General features: G+C 32.0%; 4 protein-coding genes across 8 annotated transcripts; 3 read left to right on the top strand and 1 right to left on the bottom strand.

Annotated features, from left to right (window-relative positions):
- The first annotated feature begins 250 nt into the window (after nt 1–250).
- Nucleotides 251–12,092, top strand: LOC122394854 (glycerol-3-phosphate dehydrogenase [NAD(+)], cytoplasmic-like). Of its 2 annotated transcripts, XM_043392011.1 has the most exons (8): nt 251–488; nt 1,058–1,235; nt 3,839–3,979; nt 7,900–8,041; nt 9,180–9,292; nt 9,462–9,692; nt 9,795–9,994; nt 11,806–12,092. In XM_043392011.1, exons 1-8 carry the CDS (start codon nt 445–447, stop codon nt 11,861–11,863), a joined length of 1,107 nt encoding a protein of 368 aa, XP_043247946.1. In that variant the 5' UTR covers nt 251–444; the 3' UTR covers nt 11,864–12,092. The 2 variants fall into 2 exon arrangements, with proteins under 2 accessions (XP_043247946.1, XP_043247947.1); XM_043392012.1 differs by lacking the exon at nt 11,806–12,092 and having other exon boundaries at nt 255–488; nt 9,795–10,807.
- A 400-nt stretch (nt 12,093–12,492) lies between these two features.
- LOC122394855 (glycerol-3-phosphate dehydrogenase [NAD(+)], cytoplasmic-like) lies at nt 12,493–17,516 on the top strand. The gene is made up of 8 exons (XM_043392013.1): nt 12,493–12,720; nt 14,818–14,998; nt 15,469–15,609; nt 15,691–15,832; nt 16,053–16,165; nt 16,247–16,477; nt 16,711–16,910; nt 17,251–17,516. The coding sequence occupies exons 1-8, from the start codon at nt 12,671–12,673 to the stop codon at nt 17,279–17,281; spliced, it is 1,089 nt and encodes a 362-aa protein (XP_043247948.1). The 5' UTR covers nt 12,493–12,670; the 3' UTR covers nt 17,282–17,516.
- A 233-nt stretch (nt 17,517–17,749) lies between these two features.
- LOC122405352 (complex III assembly factor LYRM7) lies at nt 17,750–20,064 on the bottom strand. 2 transcript variants are annotated; one of them, XM_043410034.1, is made up of 6 exons: nt 19,995–20,064; nt 19,505–19,613; nt 19,079–19,151; nt 18,948–19,018; nt 18,020–18,101; nt 17,750–17,946 (listed from the first exon to the last, which is right to left on the bottom strand). In XM_043410034.1, exons 2-6 carry the CDS (start codon nt 19,526–19,528, stop codon nt 17,831–17,833), a joined length of 366 nt encoding a protein of 121 aa, XP_043265969.1. In that variant the 5' UTR covers nt 19,529–19,613; nt 19,995–20,064; the 3' UTR covers nt 17,750–17,830. The 2 variants fall into 2 exon arrangements, with proteins under 2 accessions (XP_043265969.1, XP_043265968.1); XM_043410033.1 differs by lacking the exon at nt 19,995–20,064 and having other exon boundaries at nt 19,505–19,680.
- Nucleotides 20,065–20,393: 329 nt separating this feature from the next.
- LOC122405097 (TNF receptor-associated factor 6-like) lies at nt 20,394–23,176 on the top strand. Of its 3 annotated transcripts, XM_043409601.1 has the most exons (7): nt 20,394–20,560; nt 20,753–20,820; nt 21,502–21,561; nt 21,759–21,889; nt 21,978–22,287; nt 22,360–22,508; nt 22,579–23,176. In XM_043409601.1, exons 3-7 carry the CDS (start codon nt 21,505–21,507, stop codon nt 23,174–23,176), a joined length of 1,245 nt encoding a protein of 414 aa, XP_043265536.1. In that variant the 5' UTR covers nt 20,394–20,560; nt 20,753–20,820; nt 21,502–21,504. The 3 variants fall into 3 exon arrangements, with proteins under 3 accessions (XP_043265536.1, XP_043265535.1, XP_043265537.1); XM_043409600.1 differs by lacking the exon at nt 20,394–20,560 and having other exon boundaries at nt 20,631–20,820; XM_043409602.1 differs by lacking the exons at nt 20,394–20,560; nt 20,753–20,820 and adding an exon at nt 21,187–21,381.
- The last annotated feature ends 29 nt before the right edge of the window (nt 23,177–23,205 follow it).

Below are 23,205 nucleotides of genomic sequence, written 5' to 3'. Positions count from 1 at the left end.
ATAACTGTACATATTAATTTACAGTACACCGTGGAACTGATGATAGATACAAGGTCGAATTGATACCGAACGATCGTTTTCATATTTTTGAAACGGTGCTGTATATTTGAAAGGAGTGCAAATTGTGTTTTTTAAACGATTTTTTAAATGATCGCGGGAAAAAAAAGTAGAGATAACACGGACTTCTCGTCGTATACAACTTTATTGGTTAACAGTTCGGTTCTGCTTACGAAAATGACTGGCCTATCAGTACTTGTTACTATCAACCCGTTCGCTGGTATTTGTAGGCTCCCACTTCCCCGTAAAATACCGCGAGCCTTTTCATGTTCAGAATTATTCCAGCAGTTGCCACCTCGCTACGGAGCCGCGTGGTTCGTGTCTACTGCTCTGCGATTCTTTTCAATTTGTACTCGCGTAGCTACGATATTAGAACCAACCAAGATTATGGCAGCCAAACGACGTGTTTGTATTATCGGATCCGGAAACTGGTAAGTCGTTAACCAACACCTTGTGTCTACGACGACAGAGAACAGTTGTTTTCCCATCGATTTAGCCGATCGTATTGAAATTTTTGCATTGCCATTGATTTCCACGTGCTGCATATGACGGATGGAACAATCCTGTACTCTTTATTACATTGTTGTTGCTTTCTACGAAGCATATTCATGACCCAGTAGTACTCGTATCAACGAACTCTTTTTTTCAAGAACTAAGTAAATTTGAAGCACTTGTTATGCTCGCCAATGACAAGGTGTAAATCTTTTGCAATTTTTTAATCCGTATGCCAAAACAAATCATAAATAGCTATCTATTATTGATAATATTGTGTAAGTCGTGTGTACAATACAATCGAAAATTTGGATTTTTAAATTATTATTTACCAGTAACTGTGCATGTTTATCTGCGAAAAGTCAATCGAAAGAATCTGCTGTGTAATTAAGTTCTGCAACGTAAACTTGATAAACGTTTCGTTGTTTCTTTAAAAGGCACATACATTTTTACGAATACGTTAAACAATTTGTTAATGTGAATATAATTCTTTATGTATAATTTATAGGGGCTCGGCTATCGCCAAGATAGTTGGAACAAATGCTAGTAAACACAATAGCTTCGAGGATCGCGTCACAATGTACGTGTATGAAGAAATAATCAACGGGAAAAAACTCACCGAGATCATAAATGAGACTCACGAAAATGTAAAGTACCTTCCAGGACACATACTACCAAAAAATGTGGTAAGTAGCTGTTTTGGAATTTTTTGAGATAAATGTACGTCAAATTAGACGGGTTTTTTTCGATTTATTTCGATGTCGAAGGCTGAAATTATAAACAATTTTATAGTAAACACAAAACGCTATTTCTAACTAAACTAAATATTAAATATTATATATAAAACATAGAAATAATAAATTACGTAAATATGTGTTTGAAAAATTTGTTGCAAAGGTATATTAAAGATCTCGTATACTAAAATAATGATTTTCCTTCCTTTCATATTTTTCCACTTAGTATAAGTAAAATGTAAATCGTGAATACGGTTCCCCATATAATTCACAAAGTAGATATATCACGGGCCCCCGGTACTGCACCTATTTTGCTTAACGGTTGCTACGGGCCTGCTTTTCTGTTTAAGTTATGATTGTAAGCATAAATCACGTTTACGTAACTCGCATGCTCACGAGGTAATCGAATATATGTGTAGCACTTACATATGTGATTTGCCTGCGTGTTAAACTCTGTTTGAAAGAGAAAACGAAATAGTTCAGGGAGTTCTTAATCTTTTAAGTTAATAATGTTGCCCTTTGAACTCACAATCAAGATAATCTGTCGTCTCGTATCTCCAGTATTTTGAATAAAATGCTTCACTTTTGTTGAATTACAGATAATTTCTCCTTAGTAACTACCAGATTTAAAGCTTTTGTTTCGTTGTACGAATTTACTATCTAGCAAATGAATGAAACCACTTTCTTTAATTTAACCCCGAATTATTTAAGATCAAGCCCACGTGCATAATATCTGCATACGAAGTTACTTAATTTTCAATATCAATGACTTTCGTAAGCAAGACCTTGACCGCGAGCAAGGCAACTGAGGTTATATCGATTCGCAAAATACGGTCTCTAGATATTTATAGCGAATAGATATATTTCTCTAGGTTCTTAAATTATCCTTTAAACAAATTAAAATGACAGTGCTAGGTTTAAGCTTATTTCTATAATACGTGAATCTTTGAAAAATATTGATAACGTTCGAAAATTCATTGATCGATGACTTTATCAGGAAAATAAAAATAAAATTGATCTCTGGACCTAAAACGATCCAAACGGCGATTGCGCGACCGTAAAAGAAATTACACCATTTTGAAAAAGTATATATTTCGATTTAGAAAACGAAATATCAAATTTGAAGAATTAGTTATAGGATCTTAATTTACATAAAGCAAATTTTGTTTAATTATAATATATTATTGATGTGTAATAATGTTAGATGTCGTTATAACATATAATTTAGTTTCCCATTTATCTTTGAATCTGGTTGTATGTTTTATATTTGTTCTAGTTATCTACAATATCAACTTAGTTAATTAAAAATGTATTAGGTGTATAATTTCTGTTATAAGTTCTTCTTGATCGCTTGATAAGAAACAGATATCAATATCTTTGAAGATTTGTCAATTAATCTTACATAACAAGTTTTCTGCTGTTTGATGGCTGATATAATCTGACAACTTTTTCATTGGATATCTATCAGGTGTTTTATTTCATTTATGGTTTACTAATTTTTATTTCTATTTATTATATTTACTGTTTGATGGATGCCCTTAAAATCTACTCTTATCCATATCTACAAGCTTCCAAGTATTTGTATTCGGTGTTATTCTGTAACTGTAATCACTAAATTTATGAGCCAACTCATTTTTATGAGTATCGCTGTATCATAAATATGTTCAATATGTTTATAAAATTTATATATCAATAGCAATAATATTAGAGACATATAATAAAGATTACTACAGGATATTAGTGCTGTATTTGTTTTATGACCTTTGTATCTGCCTATAATCTGCTGTCAGGATAGTTCTATTTTTTATGCAGCCATAACTAGTACAATAAATTGATTTTTGTGTACACCTTGTAAAATATAAATGTTATGTAGTCATAATTCTTTTAAAAAGAATTTTGTTTTCATTTTATATGAGAAAGAAACTGGTTACAATTTCTACTTAACAAATTTCTCCCCTATTCTCATAATTATTCAAAGATGTAGAAGGTGCTAGTTCCTTTGCATTGTATTTTGTATTAAAAGCATAATTTAATAGAAACAAATTGAAAAGTTTAAAGAATCAGGTAATAGTGTTAAGAGAATAATAATAAGATAAGTATGCGATACAAAATAAATTGTAAATGGATTAATATCAGTTCTTTTCTTTTTTAAATTATGAATCTGAACAATATAGCAAAGAACATAGTAATAAGTAAAGATTAATAAATAGGAGTAATTTATTTGAATGCCTGAGGCCCTTATATCTCAATTATTTATCAAATATAAGTACTTTTCCAGTGTAGTTTCATCAAGGTGATAAGAGATACAGTTTACATAACATGAATTGGCTGTTTTAAAAATAATTCTAAATTACACGGCACATCTGTTGTCCAAATTTGTTCCCGGAAATTATAAAGTAGTTATGAGAAGATTTGATTTTTACATGGACGACTTTGGATATACATCTATTGTATATTATTTATTTGTATTAATAACATAAATGGGCAAATACTTTTGCAAAGAATTAATAGGAATATTTACGAAAATTAATTTGCGCATTCTTATGGTGTTTCAGGTTGCTGTTCCTGATGTAGTAGAGGCTGCTAAAGACGCTGATATTCTTATTTTTGTAGTTCCACATCAATTTATAGATAAGATATGTAGTACTCTACTAGGAAATATTAAACCTACAGCTGTGGGTCTCTCTTTGATAAAGGTAAGATTTTAATATATGGCTATATAATTTTGTGTGTGTATGTGTGTTAAATTAATAATTAATAACATAAATTTTACTAGTGAAACTTGGTTTGTTTTTAAGGGACACATTCTGTGGCCTGTATGCTTTTGTTCTAGGTCTAATAACCTCCGAGTTCTTAGGATCAAATACATTTATTAAATGCGATCATATAATCGTGTCTCGTTCAACTCATTTACATCAAGAAGCAAATTACATCTAGTTGGCCGTATCGTCGCGTGAGAAAGAATTTGCAAGCGATAGCCGCTTAAAAACTCAATTGACAATAGATATACTATATTAATGTTAATTTCGTTCTTCTCGGACCATTACATTTCTTATGGATTATTCCATACTCGACGATATACACGGCCGTTCAAAAGTAAAGCATCCTTTATAGAAATTAAGGTTTTTTCTTATTTTCTCTTTCGTGTTAAAATACTTGCAATGGCGAATAAAAGTTACACATCGTAAATACTTGTTTAAAAAACGCTAAGAGTTTATCAGTCGCTGTTATACAAGGCAACACGAAATATTGAATTCAGCTGAATATATTTATCATTTTAAATCATAATTAATACCTAAATCAATATTTTGAGTTCAATTTCGAACTTTTAAGCGACAGTGTAGATTAATACCAAATTAATAAAGCAGATTGCTTAGACTTTTTTAATGTTTAACATATGGTGAGAAAATGATTTTAATACTATTTTATCGAAAATATGGACTGAACGTAACCTCTTCTTAATGCAAATGGGTTACGTGCATGATTTATTAGACAATCGGAAGCGTTACGAAAGTTTCATTAATGCAAACGTTTGAAGACACAGCCTTGAGTATAGATATTGCAATTAATTATGCTCTTAAACGATTGCTTTACGTCAGTGGTTCTCAACAGGTGTGGCGTGACACACCTGACGTATCGTAACAAAAGCACGTAACATGCTTCGAAAAAACGTGCAAGCAGAAACATTTTATTTACGAAAGAATTACCGTCACTTAAAAATATTTCAGACAATATTCTTTAAAAAAAAAAGGAAATTTCTAACAAAACCAAATATTTCATTAAAGTTTAAAGTTTATGCGTTTTAAAACATACTCTTATATTTAACCATTGTAGCCTTTCAGAGAATAAATATAGTAGTTTATTTCGATCGTAATTATTTGTTTATAATTTTAGTATAATATAAATTACTGGAAAATTTCTTTGCGGCTATAACGTAGTCTCTGCTACTCGAAGAAGCCTCTCTTAAGTATGTCGTGATGTAAAAAAAAAAGGTTGGGAAGCACTGTTCAACGTTATCGAGCGTTTCCGGTACATGGTGTGTTGTTCTTCGTATATCTCGTTCTCTAAACTATCCCACAGAAAGAAATCGACATCTGTCATATTTAGTGATTCGGAGAGGTACAACAGTGTATTGTTTTCCCACCCTATATGGTGTTCAGAGAAAATATAACACTGAACCCTTCCGCTATTGACGCGTTAAATTTAGCACGTTGTATTTTATATAGTATTTTACAGCAGAGTGAAAAGCAATTTTCTTCGTTATATTACAATTTATATACAATTGCATTCTGTTTTTAAAGACTTGCTTAATAATTTTTCATTTCACTCAGGTCCCCCATTGTATAATGCTTCATGAAATTGTAATATTTATAGGACCTTTGGAAGGCCAAAGGTACATAAACATTTTGTTATAAATAAACTAATTCTCCAAGGTTTTGTCATGGAAAATTTTGTATTGTTTTCTATACAGGGTGTTCGACCAACCGTGGGAAAAATTTTAATGAGGAATTCTAGAAGCCAAAATAAGACGAAAATCAAGAATACCAATTTGTTGATGGAGGCTTCGTTAAAAAGTTATTAACAATTAAATTCAAAAATTTCAAATCGTTCTGGAAAAATTATTTTCGATTGCGGGGGACAATTACAATCATTTTTGGTGAACAGACATACCCCCGAAATCCTACTCATTTTCTAGAAAAAAATTCAAGAAGGTATGAAATTCGATAAAATTAAAAAATTTCAAATCTTTTTGGAAAAATTATTTTCGATTGCGGGGGTCAATTACAATCATTTTCGGTGAACAGACATACCCCCGAAATCCTACGCACTTTCGAGAAAAAAAATCAGTACTGGCGGAACTTTAAACGTTAATAACATTTTAACAAAGCCACCATCAATAAATTGGTATTCTTGATTTTCGTCTTATTTTGGCCTCTGGAATCCCAAATTAAAATTTTTCCCGGGGTTGGCCGAACACCCTGTATAATTTTATAAAAATTAAATAACTTTATTTTCAAAAATTTGTTGTATAACCAACACGACCATACAAACGCCACTCAGTCACATCACAAACATTACCCATCCAATCATCCTTATCACGATTTCTAATCCTTACTCTCACAGAGAAATGTATTGGCTCAAAAAAGAATGAGAGTCGAAAATTTAAAGAGATCCGAAATCTTGACTGAGGAATTCGTGAATTATAAAACCTTTGTATATGGTTTGTATGGTTCGAATAAGCCTTCCTTGTTCAATACAAATGTAGTCTACAAAAGAATGCAATTAAATAAATTATTCGGTTCGTCAGTGCACAATAATAGGTCTTCACATCTAGAGTAACACTAGACCAAGACGTGGCTCGACAGATCGGTTTTAAAGAGAAGATTGTCGTCATCAATTATCCACCGCGACGGCTAATATGTACAGAAGCGCTTTTTGCGTAATACACGGTTACAACTGCCTGCATTAACCGTGCACGCGTATTTTGCACGAATAGCAGAAAGTTAGAACGAAACAGACGTTAAACGAAGTTTCGCTATGGCCTTTCGATCATTTACTCACAATGTGCTAAATTTAGCGCTACCCATAACTGCCAAACGAGCCAACGTAGGAACTTGAAACGAAGGTTAACAAATTTGAAATAATTTATCATGCTCGTATACAAAAATTTAAATAAATATCAATCTCAAAAGGGTTCACGTGATAGGAATCCTGTGGTCAATGTACAGAGTTGTCGTTCGTCTAATAACCTTGAATGACCTGTGCATTATAAACGGTTGGAGCCGCCATTGTATAAGTCACGCGCGTGGCTGAGAAATAGACTGTGTATCCGTTAAAAGATACAATCGAGATAACCTTGAAATCTCTGCAGAGTCTTCGCCCGAAACAAATTTACGTAACGCCCTCTCTGTAACAACACAAATAGCATTTTAGAACGAATTTAAATACTTAGAAAATACAAAATTTTGAACACGCTTCCTGACAAAATTTCGCCCAGTCTAGTTCTATGTATTTAATATGTATCATACGTGTACGAGTTAAATCGATGACCTGAATTCGTGCTGCCCCCTTGTGAGATAAATACGATGCCTCTGAAAAGCTTCGAGTGCCATATCGTTTCGTGCTTCCAATTAAAATTTCTAAACGAAAATAACTCACTCGTTGCTTGACTATTTATTTAAACAATTTAGAAACTTTTCTACAATGCAAGAATGGCGTAATTTCAATCGTCACTTGTTGACGCAAAAATTTAAAACACTATAATGACTCATGCTACATTTGCAGAGAGGCAAATGACTTCGTAATTCGTATTTATGACATACAGCAGCTAGTCGATAATCGATTTCGAATCAGAATGAGCGCTTGAATGGAGTTGAAATAGTTTCGATTTAAAAAAATGATTCTCCGTTAATAATAAGAAATTCGAGTTTTCTTCGAATAACAAATTCTAAAACGATGCATCATTTTTTCCATTATTTGGCAGATATTTTCATTAGTGATATTTCTGATAAATACAAACGCAATTATAAATTATTTAAAATATTTTTTGTTTTCTATTATAGAGTAATGTAAATTTAAATAATACAAGTATTTTAACTGTTTTCTGTTCTCACAGGGATTCGATAAAAAGGAAGGAGGTGGTATTGAACTTATTTCCCATATCATTTCAAAAAAGCTTCATATTCCTATGTCGGTTCTTATGGGAGCAAACTTGGCATCCGAGGTAGCTGAGGAGATGTTTTGCGAAACAACTATTGGTAATATATAATCAGTTTGTGGAATTAAATATATGATTCTAGAGGCCAAAATAAGACGAAAATCAAGAATACCAATTTGTTGATGGAGGCTTCGTTAAAAAGTTATTAACAATTAAATTAAAAAATTTCAAATCGTTCTGGAAAAATTATTTTCGGTCGCGGAGGTCAATTATAATCATTTTTGGTCATTACACATACCCCCGAATTCCTACTAACTTTCTAGAAAAAAATTCGAGGATGTGTGACATTTTTTGACGGGAAAAAAAAATTTCGAATCGTTTTGAAAAGATTATTTCCGGTTGCGGAGGTCAATTATAATCATTTTTGGTCATTACACATACCCCCGAAATCCTACTAACTTACTAGAAAAAAATTCGAGAATGTGTGAAATTTTCGACGGAAAAAAAAATTTCGAATCGTTTTGGAAAAATTATTTTCGGCTGCGGGGGTCAATTACAATTATTTTTGGTTGTTACACATACCCCCGAATTCCTACCCATTTTCTAGAAAAAAATTCGAGAAAGTGCGAAATATTTTGACGGAAAAAAAAAATTCCAAATTGTTTTGAAAAAATTATTTTCGGTTGCGGAGGTCAATTATAATCATTTTTGGTCATTACACATACCCCCGAAATCCTACTAACTTTCTAGAAAAAAATTCGAGAATGTGTGAAATTTTCGACGGAAAAAAAAATTTCGAATCGTTTTGAAAAGATTATTTCCGGTTGCGGAGGTCAATTATAATCATTTTTGGTCATTACACATACCCCCGAAATCCTACTAACTTACTAGAAAAAAATTCGAGAATGTGTGAAATTTTCGACGGAAAAAAAAATTTCGAATCGTTTTGGAAAAATTATTTTCGGCTGCGGGGGTTAATTACAATCATTTTTTTTGAATAGACATACCCCCGAAATCTTGCGCATTTTCGAGAAAAAAATTCAGTACAAACGGAACTTTAAACATTAATAAGTTTTTAACGAAGCTTCTATCAACAAATTGGTATTCTTGATTTTCGTCTTATTTTGGCCTCTAGAATCCCCCATTAAAATTCCCCCCAGGTATATTGTTATACATAACAGCTCGATAAATCGAAATTTTCGTTTCTAAGTACTACATCACGGTAATTTAATTTCCAGGTTGCAAAGACAAAGCTATGGCTCCAGTACTGAGAGACCTGATTCAAACATCATACTTTAGAGCTGTAGTCGTCGAGGATGTTGATTCTGTTGAATGTTGTGGAGCACTAAAGGTAACCATATTTGCAATGCTTTCTCATATCAAATATACATAAGATGAAACTTGCAAATGAAATAGGAAACAGCAAAGTGACAGTTTTCTCTAAAAATGCAGCATCTATTTGCGTAAAGCTAATTTCAATAATTTTTAAAAAATATTTATCTGTTTTTAATTTTGAACAGAACATAGTAGCTTGTGGCGCTGGTTTCGTTGATGGTCTTGGATTAGGCGACAATACAAAAGCTGCGGTGATCAGATTAGGTCTTATGGAAATGATTAAATTCGTGGACGTATTTTTCCCTGGTGGAAAACTCGATACCTTTTTTGAAAGTTGTGGCGTAGCGGATCTTATTACTACATGTTACGGTGGCCGTAATCGCAAAGTTTCAGAAGCATTTGTAAAAACTGGCAAGGTTCGTTTTTTTAATATCAATATACAGAAATAATTATAAATCGTTATTTAAAACACGTTTTTTCTTTAAATTGTTTATTAATAAAAATTGCTTCGTTCGTAGACAATCGTAGAATTGGAAAAGGAAATGCTGAATGGACAGAAATTACAAGGTCCTTTCACTGCCGAAGAGGTAAATTATATGTTGAAAGCAAGAAATATGGAAAACAGATTCCCACTTTTCACAGCTATACATCGGATTTGCATTGGTGAGATAAAGGCTACGGAGCTAATTGAATACATACGCAACCATCCGGAACACATGTAAGCTCAATTGTCACCACCGCACGGTGGATTAGTTTAAATTCCTGACCTTTATCCAAAATTGATGTAGTATCATAGGTATTTTGTTTGACGCATTGTACAAATTTATTTCTGAAATCATTCTCGATATATTTTTCTGCTATTACATGAAAATACAGGAATTCAGCAAAGAACAGCATGTAAATATGTAATATTTATTGAGAACGATCGGACATGTTTATTTTTATACAAAACACTGAGATTTAAATTTCAGTTTGTTGAAAAATTGCTATTTTAATAATATAAATTTTTATCTTGTCCGTATCTTGCCGCGACAAAACTATTTTGTTTAACCATGGTCCTGATTGCACTGATGTTGCTGTTCCATTATTTTAATATACGTATATGAAAAAGATCGATAGAATTGTACAAAGTACCTAATACTGACAGTGATATGTATCATATGTATAAACATGTACATATATGTAAAAAGTTAATCATTGTGCACACCTCGGTAAAAATAGCTATATATTTTTTCTAACGAACCTATTCTTGACTTATTTTAGTCAATAAAATATTTTATGTACGCCTAAAGTGATTTTAATCGCTCGCTAAAACAAGTACCAAACACGTTTCATTATGCTCGGAAAAGAATGAAGCACATTTTTATCATCATACGAATCATCTCGTTTTCGTTGAAACGACAACTTATGTTCGAGAAAAAAATTTATGTAAAGGAATGTATTTGAATGTGTTATGCTCCGTTTACAGTTATCATAAAATCATTTTAAAATTAACCAGATGCAAAAAATTTTATTTCATTCATAAATATAATACAGGTGTTTACAATTAGATGCTTTATAGGAGTGTTTAAAATTTTCAAATAAACTACGAACATTTTGAAAATAATTTTCATCAGACGCACAGATGATTATACGTATATCACATTTAATTACTATAACCTAACAAATATCACATGACTTCCGTCGCGTATTTTACTAAACAATTTACGAAGGGCGATATCATTGAATTAAAAGAAGAAGAAATAGAAGAAGAGAAAAGATGGTATAGAAAATAATTTTAAGGACCATGGTGATTAATGAATTTCATGAGAAATATTTTTAATAACATTAGTAAAATTGTTGCTTACGTTCGCCTGTTTTAACATCATTCGTTCGATTATCTATTTTGTGCTTTTAATTACGAAGCGTACTTTTATCAAACGTAGTTATAATGCGTACAATGAAAATCTTCTATGGACTCTTAATAACACCAGAAAATTTTTCTTTATTATATAAAATATAGATAGAATATATAGATGTTACCAAATTGTTTGTATAATAAATTGTTAGGTGATATGTAAAAAGATATTTGCGCTACTATATATTTTATTGAAAATTTTATCAAAATTGTTATATAAAGTACGAGGATCCTGTGAACAAACCTGTATTACCGATTTTATCGAATTATTAGGTTGTTGTTAATTGTTACATTATAGAATCGAAGCTACTATAAATACTGTAATATGAAAATTAAAAATATATGACTATTATTTATTTATTTAAAAACCTTCGTTTAGTTTAGAGTCACATTTTGCCCTCTTTCCATAACCAGCACCGGCGCTCGTAAACAAAATTTTAATATCATCTTTATCGGAACATCGCGTTGCGTTTAAAAAAAAATCATAATAAATAAACTATATGCTACTCGATGTGTACTTCGAATAGCATTGAACGTGTTTTAGGGTGTTAAAGTACGTGTTGTTTAAAAGTAGTGTTTGCTGCGATTAGAAGGGATTTATCTATTTTTAATTATATTCGCTTCGTATCTAGGAACGATGACGTTAACGCATCAATGCTGCAACTACCTGCACCGAGATGCCATCTGTGAAGATTATTTTGGGGGACGAGAAACGAAGATGCTTCTGGTATTACACACACTTAAGAAAATCAGTATGAATTCATAGATTATTTCAGGCATGTAACGCACGTTCAACATGCTGAATAACAATGACCCGATGCAATATAGCGATAACAAACGCGGTAAATATAAATTACCGAAAACTGTGCTAATATTTTGGCGATTGCATTTAAATGCAAACCACTATCATTTTGTACGTCGATGTTTGACCGAAATTGTGATCTATTTGTATTACGTCAAGGTTATTTCTATATACACGATTATGTTTATTTTTTAATTTTATACATGTATTCTCTTTTTTTATTCTTTTTTTTAATAAATTTGTTTATCGATACGTATCGCATTACGAGAATTATTTACTGTCTCTACGTTAACACGCTCGACATTGAAACGTCGGTCCACTATACCAATAAATGTATGCACTGATTTTCCTCGAGATTTTATGTTTACGATCGATCTGTTGCATTCGAAACATATACAATACGTGAAGCGTATTATCAAACTATTGCTAATTTTAACATTCAATCTGGCCAGAGTTTGCGATTGCGTTCAGGTTGGCCTTGGTCCACCGCACTATACGCCAACCGACAGAAAATAATTTGCAACCGTTTCTAAGGTCAAAGAAGGCTGAAGTTAGTTTGTAAGTTAATCGGTCAGTCAGTCAATCGTACATCGGCGCCCGAAAATAAGCGGATTTTTAACACTAACCTACGCAGAGTGTCTCACGCCCTTACGGATTTGTGACATTTAATTTGGTGGTATCGTAAAAACTGTAAAATGGCTACGGAGGCAAAGAAGAGAGTGTGCATTGTTGGAAGTGGCAACTGGTACGTACATATATTTTTTTTATACAAATTACTTTATTAATTAAAATTTCCTGTTAGCTGAAACTAGAGTGTATAGTTTCAAGGAAATATATTACTATCTTTAAATAACATTTCAAGCGATTACACGTCTTTTTTATCTAAATACAACTTTGTTTATTTTTCCCCCTATCGCTTTGTATGATTATGAATGGTGGTTACGTAATACAGCTGCATGCCAGGGATCGCGTCTTAAGTATATTATACAAAGTGGGTCGTTTGGACGGGAACGCCTGAATATCTTCATGGATATTTAAAGCGGTTGTTCGACGCACGGTTAAACTGCCCATGGAAACAGAGGTAGTCTTACGAACAAAATATCCTCGACGTCATTATTGCAAAGATCAAGGTCACCGATATTTTTTCTTCCATGTTCATTGAGAAAAGAAAAAATTCTTTAATGCTTTAAATTCTTCGTAAAAAAGTACCATTCTCAAGTCAATCACAAAATAAATTTTATTTTAAAGCTTCAACAGGTGTTCAAAATTGATCAAAAGTACCAGTTTCCTACTTCCGTAACTGATGCGTGCATCAAAGTCTTTGCTTAATATCCGTTGATGTTATAGATCTTTCACGGTAAATAATATTTTATCGTTTCTTCCGAGAATAAAAGTCGGAAGAAATAAAATTCAAGAAAGTAAATGGACCACACCACGATTGCTTGTCGTACGATCAAACGTCACATATAACATTTATACACAATACTGCTCTTGCATAATATTTAGTGGAATATCGTTCGAAAATTCAGAGTATTTATTTCGTGACTTTTCTTTGAACAAAATATAACTTTAAAATATTTTGAGACTAGTTCACATCTTTCTGCACAATTAACCCGCGTCCACGAACAACAGAGGCAATTAGATGTTGCCTTTAAGAGGGTCAGACTACGTATGTATACAGAGTGTAATATGGAAAACTACGCTGGGATATCGCAATTGCCTTTGCACTTTAAAATAAAATAACAAAAACAAATGTTGTTTCGCCAGAGGGGAAATGTACTCGTGAAGAAATCATTTCTCTCAAGGTTATCGTATCAGAGCTTTCGAAGTTATCGCGATATACATTCTGATTCGGTTCATTGAATTTTTTTACGTTTTGAGATATCCTGACTCGAGAAATACAAAAACACAACAAAACTGAGATATCGACATTTGTTTCGTTTTGTATCTCGAGACTGGTTTATTAGATAGTCCTAGAATTTGTCTATTAAAAACCACAAAATTGGATACATTCTAAACTGCTTCTGAAGAAGTTCCTCAACAATACTGCCAGTGTTATTTAAATGAAGCTGATGGCTTCAGTCATTAAGTAAAATAGAGGTTACAGAAACAAATTCACATTTCACTCACGTTTTTCTGTTACACGTTACTAAATCTAACCCAACGAAACTTGCTTCGTGTCGTCCTTCCACGAGAAGAAGGCAAAGCGTGTTTACATCCCCACTCTTGCTACAGCCCGCTGATTGGCTGTCACCGATCTGCATCACAGTTTTCGACCAATACCTATGAGTCGGCGGACTGCAGGAGTGGGGATGTAAACACGTTGTGTCTTCTTCTCGTGGAAGAGACGATACTTACGCGATTAGAATTTAACCGACTCTGACTTTAAAGTGTCTCGGATGTTGGTGGCGAGCCAACAATGTTTGACGAAGACTATTTGCTGACAAATTTATGAAGCAGAACAATTTTGTCTGTTTTCCAAATTCAGGAAAAAATTATGAATAACAATTTATCAGAAATGGAGAAAAGGAAAAAACCTACTGATCAATTATGGGCGATTATTTTGAAAAATGAAAAATTTCCTATATGTTATAATAATCAAATCATCTACTCTCCCCCTTCCCTGAAATAAAAATGAAAAATTCATTTATACAGTAGCCCTTGCCCCAAACTTCGCACGTTTGAATATCGGTTTAAAAAATTCGTTAACGAATTCTAATGTATGCATAATTTACAAATGGAACGTAAATGCAAGGTGGTTTAGGTCGTGTTAGAACGAGATTCATCATTAATCTATTTTAAAAGACACTTGATATTCGCTTATACAACTTTTGTGTTATAGGGGGTCGGCCATTGCAAAAATTGTGGGCGCCAATGTCGTCAAGTACAACAACAAATTTGAGACACGCGTAACGATGTATGTCTATGAAGAAATAGTGAATAGCCAAAAACTGACTGACATTATAAATCAATTGCACGAAAACGTGAAATACCTTCCGGGCCATAAGATTCCAGAGAATGTTGTAAGTTTTTTTTTCACAGAGTGCCACCCCTGAGAAAAATTTTAATGGGTGATTCTGGAGGCCAAAATAAGACGAAAACCAAGAATGCCAATTTGTTGATTGAGGCTTCGTTAAAAAGTTATTAACGTTTAAAATTCCGCCTGTAGAACGGCGATCTGCGTACAGCTGCGTGCGTGGTTCTCACTCAGAGTGAGAATCTCCACTTACTGACTCATCGGCAGTCTTACGGTTTTCTAAGTAGAACCACTATCGTGCGCGCGCAACTGTTCGCAGATCGCAGTTCTACAGGCGGAACTTTAAACGTTAATAACTTTTTAACGAAGTCTCAATCAACAAATTGACATTCTTGATTTTCGTCTTATTTTGACCTCCAGAATCTCCCATTAAAATTTTTCTAAACAAAGTGTGATTTGTATCGAAGTTTGTGGGTATTGTAAAATTATTAATTTACTTTAATGTGCAATTTTCAGGTTGCCGTTCCAGATGTCGTCGAAGCCGCCAAAGACGCGGACATTCTTATATTTGTAATACCGCATCAATTCATAAGAACACTGTGCGCAACGTTGCTCGACAAAATTAAACCAACGGCCGTTGGTTTATCATTAATTAAGGTACTTGATCCTGAATCAAATTTTATTTAAAGAAATTCAAAATATCGTGTTGTGATCAAATATTTCTAACTTTCTATCAAGGGTTTCGATCGAGGAGATGGAACAAACATCGAATTGATCTCAAAGATCATTGAAAAACATCTAAGAATTCAATGTTACGTTTTAATGGGAGCAAATTTAGCTAACGAAGTTGCTGAAGAAAAATTCTGCGAGACTACTATTGGTAATTAATATTAAATAATTTCGATAAAAAGAAAATCACGTATGGTACAGTAATTCTCGGATAAGTGACCACTGAATTGAATCTCCTAGTGCACTTATCCGATCAGAGTAACGTTTTTATTCCTGGAATCATTATTTCATTCCAAAATTATTTTCTAAATTATTCTAATTATTCGAATTATTCTAAAATTATTTTATTCCATAATTGTTAATTATTACAGGTTGTCGGGATAAACGACTAGCGCCAATAATGAGAGATCTCATTCAAACTCCCAACTTTAGAGTGGTTGTTACTGACGACTGTGAAGCAGTCGAAGTATGCGGTGCCTTGAAGGTAAATTAAATAGAAGTATCATAACTCGTATAAATTTTTGAATAATTCTATTATATACTAACTATAAAATTTATATTTCAGAACATTGTAGCATGTGCTGCTGGTTTCGTAGATGGTTTAGGATTAGGGGACAATACAAAAGCAGCCGTCATCAGATTAGGACTAATGGAGATGGTTAAGTTTGTAGATACCTTTTACAGTGGCTCGAAACTTTCAACGTTCTTTGAAAGTTGCGGTGTAGCCGATCTGATAACTACTTGCTATGGAGGAAGAAATCGCAGAGTCTGCGAGCAATACGTAAAAAGTGGCAAAGTACGAATCCCATTGCTTCCTTTATACATTCACCTTACAGTTTTAACACTTTACCGACCGGTAGCGGTTGATTAATCGGCTATCGGTCGGTAAGCGGTGGTCGGTAAAAAAGTTGATTAATCGGCTATCGGTCGGTAAGCGTTGGTCGGTAAAAAAGTCGATTAATAGGCTATCGGTCGGTAATGTGTTAACAAATTTAATGAACTTAAAATATTTTCATATTTTTCTCATAGACCATTAGACAACTCGAGGAGGAATTATTAGGTGGCCAGAAATTGCAAGGGCCAGCCACAGCTGATGAAGTTCATGGAATGTTAAAGGGTCGCAACTTAACGGAGAAATTTCCTTTGTTCACGGCAGTGCATCGCATCTGTACTGATCAAATAAGACCAGCAGATTTACTTGACCAAATTCGTAATCATCCTGAACATGTGTTAGTAGATAATTGCCTTTATTATTATTTATATTCGCTAACTAACATGAACCAACATCACCTTAGGTTTGCACCAAGAACATTACACATATACTGATCATTATCCCTATGCTTCAAATTATAACAACGAGCAAAAAAATCCCGCATATATCCGGATAAAATATCCTGGAAACAATTCACTAATACCTCCATCTATGTCGACATAATAACCTAAACAAAGAAAGTAAGTTAACCCCTAAATTTTCCATTTGCAAATAAAAATTTAACTCTTCCGCGAAACGAACCTATTTTTATTTCTAATCCACAATTATATTAAAATGTTATTTATATATATTTTTAGGATGAGGTTGGAAGGCGTTCAAGAAACATAGTTGAATGTTGAAGAGTGCTTAATATGAAACTATTTTCATATTGCTGTCCACCTTAGAAATACTGTACATATTTTGTTAGACGCAAACTACAAATAAAACCAGCTGAATTGACATTACTGCCCTTAAATGAGCATGTGACAATTTATAATTAGTTTTAATTACAATGTAATGATTCTATCTGACCCATATAGATGTGTAACTGTACTATTAAATATGTAATAAAATTTGACTCTCACATCGACTTATGATTTTTGGTAAACTGTTCAGTTAAAAATTCAAAACATTAAATCAATCTTTAATCATCATCAACAATTCAAAATAACTATTAAGCATAGGAAACATGCATAACATTAATTATACAAACACTATATGTTTAATAATTGTATGTTATTTTATTTGATTGTATATACATATATATCTATTAATTTTATTTAACAATTTAATAATTAAATAAAATTAATTCATATCGATCTATTTTATTTATTTTCCCCTAATATTCTAACGATACTCTAACGCCTCGTAAAATTAAGTTATTATTAATTTTAACATTTAATTACTGTTTTGTGGTCTATTTTTCGGTGGAGGCCTTTTTAAATCCTGAGTTGTATCAGAATCCTCAAAGGGTATATTATCCAATAGTTTAGTATCGGGCGTAATGCGAAGCGCTAAAACATTACACATTACACACGGTAATTAAACTATGCATTGTACAACTAGTTCTACTTTTAAAAATATTACCAAAATTTCCAGGTTTTGTTTCAACTGCTTGAACTACGGTTGTCCGCACTTCATGTTCTACTTCTTGCGCGAATTTGTTCAACTGAAATAACATGAATATTATGGTAGTTCAGTACGAATGCATAGCTTAACAAGTTAAAAGAGATCTTCAAGAAAATGAAACAAATCAAAAATGCAACTTAATACATGTTTTAAAACTTGCCAAGCATTGCAAATTAAGCAATTTTATATTGCATTGCAAGTTTCCGTTTACATTTTTTTATCCATATTGCTATTATCGTATAAAACGGGATAATTTTTACGCTGTATCAATTTCGATCAATTTTCATTTGGCCAATTTTAACGTATCCTAATTTTACCAAATTTGTCCGTACCGGGGACAAATCAACTTAAAATTTCGTTTTTTTTCAATTTTTTGGAATACGAAATAATAAATTCGAATTTTGGTCAAAATAGACCCAAAATCCGCCATTCAATAACTAACATGGTCTCCTATCCCCCTCCCCTTTTTTCCTAACAGATATTTTCATTGATTTCTGATAAAAAATATTGTAATACTTTATTTGGACCACATGGTATATTTTCAATAATGAAAATACATATGTTATATTCTAACCAAAATTCCATATTTGTGTTACCAACATTAATTTAATTTATGGTCAAATATCACATACATACTATATATAACTTATTATGAAAAATTTAATGTCTTCAGGACAGTTAATAACTGCATATTTTTGATATATAATAAAACATTAATTAATGATGTCATTGACATTTAGGATTGCTCATGTTCTTCCAAACTCTAAATATTGTACTATAAAATACAAGACACTTCTAGATAGATCATTATTAGAATTGCATACTGTTAAATAATAAAATGATATTGGATTATATTTTGCAATAAAACTATTAGCTGAATTTTTACCTCTTCAATAGCAGCTGTGTTTGTAACATTTTTATATTTTTTGTACTCCTCATTTATGCTGTTCCTCGTTACTAAATGACATTTATTAAGATATTAATGTTTTATTTCAACAATTGTTATCTTTAATTTACCTTTTAATGCGTGCTCATCGCCTCTGAAAATGTTCATTCGTGTTCGATGTAGTTTCTTAAACATGTGTAATACCTAAGAAATACAATTTGTAAAAAAAAAAATAAATACACAGACAAAACATGCAGTGATTAATGTTAAAATTAATTTTCGCGATGATCAGTAGACGAAATTGCTCGTATAAAGAACAAAGATTTCAATAATTTACAAATTACTAATTTTTTGTCACTGATTTTGCGCTGCTTAACGTTTGTATAAAACTAACCTAAGAAAAGCCTCAAATTTTATTACAAAAATGCTATGTGCTTTAAGATTATAATTTTACTGGTATACATGTCGATTGAACAAAAGCTTAACAAGTGTATATACGTAAATAATAAAAATATACTATAAAATAACAATATTTTCGAATATAGTATCATATTTACCTCTCGTCGAAGGTTATCGCCCATTTCTATTTTTAAAGATATTCTTGAGAAACGTGAGACGATTTTAACTCATACAACATTAAATGTAATTGCAAACAAATACTCTAATCTAGAAGAAAATAAAGTATTCCTACTAAAATTTGGTAATTGCACCTAGTATTAAAACCTATGCATTCCTACTCATGACCCAAGGGCTCTTATAGAAAAGTCGTAATTGTATGCATACATACACAACAAACGGAAAATGGAAATGGAAATAGATTTACCAAAAAATTATATTCTATACCATGTATTATATTACTACCTATTTGTATTAAGTTTTATCTATAATTGTTATTTTATAAAATGTTATTTCTGTAGGTACTTAGTTATTTTTACAACATCGAGTGTACATACATACATCGTGCAGTAATAATATGGGATATGATTGATTCTAAAAATTCATTGACAGAGAATAAAATGTATGTTAAGTGTTGTGTGTACTTGATACCATTTCTATAGTGTTTTGTAAGAGACGTAAGTTTTGGAGTTTGTCCCATAGGGTTACATGAAGGCGCCATCATGCTAAGAATTTTCCTCTCATGGAAAAACTAAGGGAAAATGCGAAATAACGGCTTTTATGTATTCAGAGCTGTACGCAAACCGTTCTTAAAAATGCCTTCTTCTAGGGAGTTTTTAAATGCTCTACTGATATAGCAATGTTGTATGGAAGGTGAAGAGAGATAGGATAAAAAAGAATTTTTTAATTTTAAAGAATTATTATATATGTTAGCATTTTTATAAAACAGTTTTAATCACCATTCGCTAACAAACCACCATAAGACTCCAAAACTTTCGGGAAACGAACCCAATTCGCGATACTTGTTTACCATGACTAGTAATAAAAATAAAGAATTTTGAAAGCATTAAATCGGTTATGAAACACTTTGACAGGGACTGTTTGTAAAACGCTTGTAGAACATTTGTAGGATTTTATAAGGATTCGTTAAGAGACCCCATAGGAAAATTTACTTAGCATTAGAAATTCTCTCCATGACGATCTAACGTTTTGGAAGAGTAAGTCAGCCATTTTATACCATTCGTAAACACGATGAAAATATAGCTTTATCTATTCAATAATATTAATAGTCTCATTAAAAAAAAACTCTTTTTTTAAATAATTGAAACGTCATCAGATGACCTGGATACGTGTTTTCTCTTAAAAAAATTTTGTTGACATTTTTTTTAAGTACAATGCATTCCTTATAGGTCGGAGAATAAAAATGAAAAATATCTGGTTGGCTACGTGCTGAACACGCATCGTGAAAATATGAATCGTGAGTATCTGATGTATTTATTCTTTCCAAACGTAAACAAGACGGCTGTCAAAGTTACTTAAGTATTGTATGTATCGATGATCCATATGCTTTGTTGACAATTGAGTCGGACTTCAGCTATGTCAATTACATAGTATGAAATTATGAATCGATTGCCCCTACTACTCCACTAGATGGAATACAAATTACCATAGTGTAATTTGTGACTTCTACGCTTCATCTGACGTTACTACTAACAGAAATCGCGGCCGCTTTTTGTTCGCTGCAATTCAAAAATTCACAACTAATACTGTGGCTTCTGGGACCTCTATTAATGGTTTTTACTTTATAAACGAAAAAGCTTGGAAATTCAGATGTACATAGAAGTGTCTCTTGTAACTCCTTATAATAAATGAAATAAATTATATAGAAAAAGAAATAAATAATTATTTCATAATATATATATCTTACAATATCCTGTTCAACTTTGAATATAATTTACACTAGAGATACACAGTAATCAAAGTGACTGTACAATGCAAGCACTTCTATATAAACTTTACCATTCATAAATATGAAGAAGTAAGTTATAGATAAATATTTTTTTCACCTCGTATCTCACTATAATGGAATTGTATATTTACATATACAACGCTGTAACACAAGACTCAACTGATTCTATAATTATGGACATTTTCACAGACAATGGCCAAGTCAGAAAATATCAAAGAACAAATTGCAGTTGACAGAGAAAATGTTCTCGTACGTATAAGTACCTTTACCAGATATAAAATTGTAAATATCACTAATGGCCCCATATATATCACATTTAATTTTTTAATAAACCTAATCTTTTTGCATTGTGCGTATAATATAAATTCCCAAAGCTTTGCTTCACATTTTGTGTTAACACAATTATTATTTATCGTTTATACTGATAATTCGACTATTACGTGCAGTGTAGTGATGGTATGAAAGAATACCTTGAGCCTAGATTCGAGTGTCCTATTTGTTTAACTTGGCTACGTGATCCAGTTTTAACATCTTGTGGTCATAAATTCTGTTCGCAATGTATATACACTTGGCTTCAGTAAGTTATATTTCATATTTAAAATTAACAAATATATATAATCTGTTGTATGTATGATTTATTTTTATTGCATGATTTTTATTTATAGAAAGGAAGGTGCTTGTTGTCCAGTTGATAGTAAACCACTAAAATCTGAAAGTGATTTATTTAGAGATTTGTATACAAGCAGAGAGATATCGCAACAACGTACACCTTGCCCTTACAAACAATTTGGTTGTAACATTAAGTTATCTCCAGTGGATATGGATACACATATAAATCAATGCATACATAAAAGAAGTCTCACAGATTCTCAAAATATTTATTGCCATTTTAAAAAAATCGGCTGTATAGAAACTTTTTGCACGGAAGAAGATTTACATAAGCATTTAGAAACAAATACAAATCTTCATTTAACTGTCAGTTCTTTTCTTTCAATGAATTTGCATTTAATTATAGTATGAGAAAATTATTATTTATCTATTTTGTAGATGGTTTTAAAGACATTACCACAACTATCTGTTATGCAAACTCATGCTAATGCAGTAGCTGCTGAATCTAAATTGTGGGACCCCCCACCAAAAAGTGCAACATCTTTAGAAAATAATGAATCATTGTTAGAATGGCAGCATTTGTTAAAGTAAATTTTCCAATTTACATTTATCAAATAAAACATTTGCGTAAAATGTTTTAAACTGTATGCTTTTTAGGAATCTGTATGAAAGAATAGTGGTATTGGAACAGCAAAACAGAGAACTGTCCATAACCGTTTCTAACCAAAAAACGCAGCTTACAACTTTGCAGACATCTCAGAGATTTAATCAAGAAGAAATGTTTTTGCGCAATTGTAATGGCGTTTATATTTGGAGGCTACATTCTTTTCGTGAAAAGCTTGAAAGTATGATCAATGATCCATTAAAAATGTTTTATAGCCCTGGTTTTTATACTAGTCCTTTTGGTTATAAGATCTGTGCCAGAATTAATGTATCGCCTAAAGATTCTGAGTTTATATCATTGCTTCTCCACATAATGAAATCAGAAAATGATGATGGTTTAGATTGGCCGTTTAATGGTACAATGTACTTTATTTTGGTACATCCGCATGATTGGGAAAAAGATATACGAGAAATAACTTCGTCGATACCGGGTTTTGAAGCGTTTAGGAAACCAATATGTGAATTAAATAAACGTAGTTTCGGTTACACAGAATTCGTACGAATACGAGATTTATCAAATTTTTTGCAAAATGATTGTTTGATTTTCAGAATAGAAGTTCGTGTTCAAGATCGATTTCAAATATCAGTATAATGTAACAATGTTAATTATATTATGAAATC

This window comes from Colletes gigas, unplaced genomic scaffold (genome assembly GCF_013123115.1).
Source record: "Colletes gigas isolate AHSC1104 unplaced genomic scaffold, ASM1312311v1 Colletes_gigas_Sc00004, whole genome shotgun sequence".
Taxonomy (NCBI): Eukaryota; Metazoa; Arthropoda; class Insecta; order Hymenoptera; family Colletidae; genus Colletes; species Colletes gigas.
Note: the sequence above shows the minus strand (reverse complement) of the source record. Positions and strands in the feature narration are given on the sequence as shown.

Bases quoted from the DNA above. Each gene is read 5' to 3' on its own strand.
- LOC122394854 (XM_043392011.1), top strand. From the start codon at position 445: ATGGCAGCCAAACGACGTGTTTGTATTATCGGATCCGGAAACTG. The intron at 3,980-7,899 runs GTAAGATTTTAA...CTGTTCTCACAG, and splicing joins TGGGTCTCTCTTTGATAAAG to GGATTCGATAAAAAGGAAGG. The intron at 8,042-9,179 runs GTAATATATAAT...TTTAATTTCCAG, and splicing joins GTTTTGCGAAACAACTATTG to GTTGCAAAGACAAAGCTATG.
- LOC122394855 (XM_043392013.1), top strand. From the start codon at position 12,671: ATGGCTACGGAGGCAAAGAAGAGAGTGTGCATTGTTGGAAGTGGCAAC. The intron at 15,833-16,052 runs GTAATTAATATT...TAATTATTACAG, and splicing joins ATTCTGCGAGACTACTATTG to GTTGTCGGGATAAACGACTA. The intron at 16,911-17,250 runs GTTAGTAGATAA...ATATATTTTTAG, and splicing joins CGTAATCATCCTGAACATGT to GATGAGGTTGGAAGGCGTTC.
- LOC122405352 (XM_043410034.1), bottom strand. From the start codon at position 19,528: ATGGGCGATAACCTTCGACGAGAG. The intron at 19,152-19,504 runs GTAAATATGATA...TGTATTTCTTAG, and splicing joins GCGATAACCTTCGACGAGAG to GTATTACACATGTTTAAGAA. The intron at 18,102-18,947 runs GTAAAAATTCAG...ATGTTATTTCAG, and splicing joins ACACAGCTGCTATTGAAGAG to TTGAACAAATTCGCGCAAGA.
- LOC122405097 (XM_043409601.1), top strand. From the start codon at position 21,505: ATGGCCAAGTCAGAAAATATCAAAGAACAAATTGCAGTTGACAGAGAA. The intron at 21,890-21,977 runs GTAAGTTATATT...TTTTATTTATAG, and splicing joins TGTATATACACTTGGCTTCA to AAAGGAAGGTGCTTGTTGTC. The intron at 22,288-22,359 runs GTCAGTTCTTTT...TCTATTTTGTAG, and splicing joins ATACAAATCTTCATTTAACT to ATGGTTTTAAAGACATTACC.